Source organism: Arachis ipaensis, chromosome B07, assembly GCF_000816755.2.
Source record: "Arachis ipaensis cultivar K30076 chromosome B07, Araip1.1, whole genome shotgun sequence".
Lineage (NCBI taxonomy): Eukaryota > Viridiplantae > Streptophyta > Magnoliopsida > Fabales > Fabaceae > Arachis > Arachis ipaensis.
Window position 1 is genome coordinate 118,573,475 of NC_029791.2, and position 6,024 is coordinate 118,579,498.

General features: G+C 37.3%; 1 protein-coding gene across 4 annotated transcripts; it reads right to left on the reverse strand.

Annotated features, from left to right (window-relative positions):
• On the reverse strand, nt 563-3,972 carry LOC107606043 (protein disulfide-isomerase). Of its 4 annotated transcripts, none has more exons than XM_016308010.2 (11): nt 3,634-3,972; nt 3,224-3,254; nt 2,830-3,117; nt 2,564-2,752; nt 2,336-2,461; nt 2,042-2,179; nt 1,839-1,958; nt 1,528-1,645; nt 1,326-1,438; nt 974-1,196; nt 563-864 (listed from the first exon to the last, which is right to left on the reverse strand). In XM_016308010.2, the coding sequence occupies exons 1-10, from the start codon at nt 3,816-3,818 to the stop codon at nt 975-977; spliced, it is 1,530 nt and encodes a 509-aa protein (XP_016163496.1). In that variant the 5' UTR covers nt 3,819-3,972; the 3' UTR covers nt 563-864; nt 974. The 4 variants fall into 4 exon arrangements, with proteins under 4 accessions (XP_016163496.1, XP_020962030.1, XP_016163495.1 ...); XM_021106371.1 differs by having other exon boundaries at nt 563-892; XM_016308009.2 differs by having other exon boundaries at nt 563-862; nt 964-1,196.

Here is a 6,024-nt window from a genome sequence, read left to right on the forward strand (position 1 = left end):
ACCATTCGACATAGACGTAGAATTAACGTGGGTAAATCACTAATTTTAAACAATTCTGATTTCAGGAAAAACAACATTTTATTTTCGATATATATATATATTTCTACATATTTATCTTCTAAAATCATAATTTTATTAATCGAGTTATTATTAAATATATATATATTATTATAATATACAACATTAAAAAAAAAAGATGCAGATACAGAAACTCAGGAATTCTCAAAGGAATGTCCTTGGATCACTCGAGATAATAAATCGTGTAACCGAATCATTCAAAGCAAGATTAAAGAGTGATAACGCCGCAAGGAATTTGATCCACATGAAAAATCTAACAGTTAATTTTGTCAGATAAAGATTTCAGAGCATTGGGTTCATGCCCATTTACATTTTGGGTTCATGCTTAATCCAACTACTGCGCCAACTAAAACATCAATTATCCAACCAAAATGGAAAACAGTAATTTAAGCACAAAAAATAATAAAAAGAAAATAGTAACCTTAACTTCAAATTATCGAGAGAGAGAGAGAGAGAGAATGCACTCGGGTCAGGGTCAGGGTCATGAGGGAATATAACAGCATCTAAATTATAGCGAATCAAAGTTTTACAGCCACAACATTTTCCAGTATGTAACTCTACTAGATTATTAGCAGTCTAGCACTACTACGCCAAACAAAAACTCCCATTTTATTCTTGTTGTTAAGGAAGAACATAAAATAAAAATAAAAACCCGATAAAAGACTTAAACCAAGGGAGACAGATTGGCACTAAGATTCACAAACATGCTTGATTCTGAATTACAAAGATTCATCTACATGTGTCATAGTGTGTCTATATCCGCCAAAAGGAACCGCTGCTTTTCCTGCAGAAAGGAGGAGGAAAAGAAAAGACTAAATCAAAATATGAATGGGAAACTATAGAAAAGACGAGGAAACTAAAATCACAAATTAAAAATAAGCTTACCTTTCAAAGCTTCAAAGCTCATCTTTTCCTTGTTCTTGCTTGACAGATTCATCTTTTGCTTGTTCTTGTTCTTGGCCAGGTTTATCTCTGTTCTTTTCAATGAATTGGATGATGTCTTCCTTAGTCCTGTCACCTTCATATGGTGATATCTTCCCACTTGCAGACTTGAAGTACACTGTTGGATAACCTTGGACATCAAAGGATTCACTTGGGATATCGTTGGAAGTTGCATCCTGCACATTTGAAGTAATTATGTGGACTATTATTGTATCAAACTGATTGGCACCAAGCATCTTACAACACCAATTGAAACAATTATATCAGCACAATCATGCAAGATGAAAGCTGGAAACATTTCTTACCAGTTTGGCAATGGTAACATCAGCATCATTTTGATATGAGACGGCAACTTCATCCAATATTGGAGCCAACTTTTTGCAATGACCACACCACGGGGCATAGAACTCGAGCAAAACTGCATTGTTGGTGTTATTAGTTAAATTATTTTAGCTGCGGAGGGTGAAGGAAAATGATTACAAATAGAAGGAAGTAATTATAATATACCATTCTTCCCTGATTTGAAAACGACGTCGTCAAAATTGTTAGCAACTACCACTTTGACAGGTTCATTATTAGTTTCAGGAATAGGCTCAGACTTCAAATATGGTGCAACTTTCCCTTCCTGAAATATTCAGAGAAAATAAATTATAAATATTCACCATGACAAATTACAGCAATAATAAAATATTTAAAGTCGAAGATGCAATATATCCTTTAAGTAATATGACCGATTATATATTAAACTGAAACAGGCAAAAGCAATAGGCTAATTAATAATAATAACAACAATGACAATAATAAATAATAATCATCACCTTGTATTCCTTCAACCAGGTTGTAAGTTGATCTGGCTCCACATTAGGTTTGAAAAATTTCTTTCCATCGTTATGTTGTATGATGATCAAAGGAACATCCTCTTCCTTAAGTCCAAAGTACTGTCAAAACAGGCCATTCATATTGTCAAACATTGGTACTAAGCAAAAGATAACTAAAGAATGTTAAATATTTTCACACAAACCTGGAAGGCTCCTTGACTAGCTTCAACATCTCCCACCAGAAAGCTCACACCCTGTGATCTATATTGCTCAGCAGCTTCACGGTATTTCGATTTCAAAGCTTCAGCACCATCACTGGTGACGTTGATGAACAGCATTGCCTACAAATTCCAACACGAGTTCGTAAACAAATAAGAGGGAAATTAATACCTGAAGGTGGGATTCAGTAAAAAATTAAAATAATAAAAAAATAAAACACATCTATCAGTATGATATATACACAAGCTTAACGTTGAATGAATTAGATAGCATGCTACCTTAGCATTAAGAGTGTTAAAGAATTTGACAACAAAAGGATGGTTGCTTGGGTCATTGTTGAAGACAGTCACAACAGGGATGCTAGAATCTTCAATAAATTTCTCTAGAGCTTCCACTTTGAAATCCTACAAGCATGTGACATCGATGAAAAGTCAGATAAAGCCTAATAAGATAGCACTAAAAGCATGTTATTTTTGAAACAATCAATATACAGGAACCAACACTACCTTGAAATCAACATAAAGCTCATCAAATGGCTTGAATAACCTAACAACAGGCCCGGTAACTGATGATTCTCCCCGTGGAAGGTGTTTGGCCTCGAGGGTGTGACCAAAGTCATAATCAGAACGTAGCTTCTCTGCTAATGCGATAAAGTTCTCATACTCCTCCCCAGAAAATTTAGGGAAAATCCCAACCTGAAAACATAGGAAAAATAAGATTACACTCCAACATATCTTACACTCATGCAAAAGCACAATGGTTGGTCACTTACAACAACAACTTTATTTTCGCCAATGAAAGCGGCAGCATCGTCGGCAGATTTAATTTCAGTAGATGCAGGGCCACTCTGTTTCTTCAAATACTCGACAATGCCATCTGCTTCACGGGGACCCTTGTATTCTTGAATGTGCTTTCCCCCACTTCTAAGAATCTTGACTGTTGGGTAACCCTTAACATCATATTCGTTTGCGATCTCTTTATTCTTCTCCTCATTGGCATCAACTTTAGCCAAAACAACGGGAGGATCTAGACTGCTCAATATGGAAGCAGCTTTCTCATACTGCATGAACGAAAAAACAACAGAAACTCAGCAAGCGCATAACCTACCATGTGAATTTAAAACTTACAAACAAAAATAAAATGTGACAACGATCTACTATTATTACCTCCGGAGCAAGCTTCTTACAGTGGCCACACCTGAAAAGACGAAAACAAGAACATTGAAAATTATGATACCAGATAAGACAACGGAAATTGCAATGCGCTAAAATTACCAACAATTCATAATCTGCATGAAAACGCATTCAAAAATTCTGGCATTCTATCAGCGTAGTAAAAAACACACCAAATTAAGCTACACACAATAGTAGAACACAGCAAAATTTACCAGCTGAAACCAGTTTTTTGACTAATTTTGACAAAAAGAAAATTATACAAATCTAGCAATGGATTTCACTAATCGAATATATAATTACACAAAACAAAATAGACAAATTATGACATTGGGACCAGAAATCAGCAAAATCTACAAGATCTACAACACGGAAAAAAAAAAGAAGCGAGAATCGGAGCATACCAAGGTGCGTAGAACTCGACGACGATGAAGTCGTGCTTCTTGATGGTATCGGAGAAGTTAGAATGATCCAACGTCAGCACAAACTCCTTCTCTTTGGCCTCCGATGCTGATTCATCGGCGGAGATCTGAGGAGCCGCGAGTAGGAGTGAAAGAAAGAGGAAGCAGATCGGAACCCTAAACGACATCGTTTCAACTCACTTCCTCTCTAAAGTTTCTATGCAGATTCGTACCAAAAATAGTGTAGATAGTTATAAGTAAAAGCAGCTATAGCAGCGTTATTTCACAAGTACAGTAAGAGAAACATGGCATGAACACGTGACCGAACCTCTCAGATATTTTTTGGCTGCGTTCTCTAACTGTGCCTCCAGCGAGCAACACCGAATCTACTGTCCCCACGTGGCCTCTGTATCTTACGTGGTGGATCCCCATTGGACCAATCTTGTCACACCGATGTTTTCTCTTGTAAATTTGGTAACTCTGGTAAATATATGGCAAATTTCCTATGATTTGAATTTTGGTTGACCGGTATATCTTAAGAATATTTATTAATTAGGATTTTTTAATAAAAATAGTAACATTTTAGGAAATTTGAAAAATCTTTAATAAAGAGATTCTTGCTCTGTAAAAAGTTCTAATTGCAAACTTAATTTGTTGAATATATACTTCCTTTGTTGTCAGTCACTAAATGGTGCCATGTGTGAACGGAGCTTGCTTGATATACTTGTCAAACGCAGAATGGACCCCCAAGCTAGGAAGGGTACTTATTGCGTAATAAAGAAATTGGTAACGCGAAATTGCGAATGATAGCCGTTTTTGTTTCTCTCTTTGGGTTGTAGACTTAAAAGACTTGGAGTAATTGCGTGGCCCATTGAAAGTTAGGGGCCGGTAATACATGGTCAGTGGATATTTTTGCCTTTTTGGTTAAGTTTATCCGCTAATCTTTGTTTTTGGATAATAGGAACGTTTGTATGACCCCAAAAAAAAACATACGAAGGTTGAAAAATGAGAAGTAAGCTTGAAGAAGGAAAATGTTTGAAATGAAAGTGCGCTTCTTGTTGAACCAAAAAAAAAGTGCCCTTCTGTTTTATACCAAAACAGTGCGTTTTATTATTTTTTGGGAAAAGGACAAATTAGCTTCTAAACTTTTAAATCGTGGACAAATTCGTCCATGAAGATCTAAAAATACTAAAACACCCTTTACTATTCAAAATGTGTGACGGATCGATCCTTCTGTGTAAAATGCTCTCCCAAACATAACGGAGAGGGATGATGTGTCGCTTAACTGGCGTGTGTTAGGCCTAGATGTCAAGACGGGACCGTTAAGGAAGCTTGGTGTGGCCGTTTTAGAAAAAGTCTTGGACAAATAGGTCCTTATGATTTAAAACGGCAACATTTTGAGAACGCTGACTATAGTCCTTGAGTTTCAACATAATTCCAAAGAAGCCCATATGAATCACACACAATTACCTGATGCCCTAGCACACATATGTATGATCTTTTTCCCTCCAAAAAAATTATTGATCTTCTTCCCTTCGTCGTCTTCGTGTAACGTTGCACAAGTGAAGCTTCGTTGGTCGAGTTGAGGGTGTCATCTGTAATGGTAAGTACCCTTATTGCAAAACTGAATGGCACTGTTACTTTCGAACGTTATCTGCTGTGCATGCCATGGGTTGGGGTTTAGGTGTAATGTAGTGTTGGGAGGGGCATGGAAGATGGGTTGTGTGGGGTTTATGGCTTTGGTAGTTGTGTATTTGCTAATGCTTAGCGCTAATCGTTGAGTCAAACAATGATGCAGATGGTAGATATTTTCGTGGTTCCTGTTTTTCATCACGGGGGCTACTTTCAAAGGGCTCCGACTGGTGAGTTAGTTTACCCCGATGGTAAGGTTGAGAGGTTCCCACCGATGGACCTGGATTTTGTAAATTTTGGTGATTTGATAACACTGTTCAAAGGATTGGGATATTAATCATACAAGGAGACATATTGGTATGATCCAAAGAGCAAGGATATAGAGGCAGGGCTGCATGTTCTGAGGGGAGATGCAGGCATCAACCAGATGCGCCAAGCAAATATGAGAAACAAAGATACTGATGAGTTCTATATATTTTTTTATCATCCTATTGATGACCCAGAGCCTATAGATTGTGCTAGTAAGGAAAACGATGAGGTAGAGGAAGATGATGTTTGTGTGGAGGTGGATGAATTGGATCAGTCGTCGACAGAGCACGATAGTTACGAGAGCGCAAAGGATGAGCTGTATGCACCTCCACCTCCCAGTAATGAAAGTAATAGTGAGAGTGGGAAAGATGTTGTCAGTGGGTCTGTGTCTAGCAGAGGGAAGAGGAAACAAGTGCCTCATTCCTCTAAGAGAACCCCTCAGCCAAGTAAGCA

What these genes read in the sequence shown, in the direction of transcription:
- LOC107606043 (XM_016308010.2), bottom strand. Translation starts at nt 3,818, where the DNA reads ATGTCGTTTAGGGTTCCGATCTGCTTCCTCTTTCTTTCACTCCTACTC. An exon ending in GTCGAGTTCTACGCACCTTG is followed by an intron (nt 3,255 to 3,633) that starts GTATGCTCCGAT and finishes TCGTCTTTTCAG; the next exon opens with GTGTGGCCACTGTAAGAAGC. An exon ending in GCGAAAATAAAGTTGTTGTT is followed by an intron (nt 2,753 to 2,829) that starts GTAAGTGACCAA and finishes CTATGTTTTCAG; the next exon opens with GTTGGGATTTTCCCTAAATT.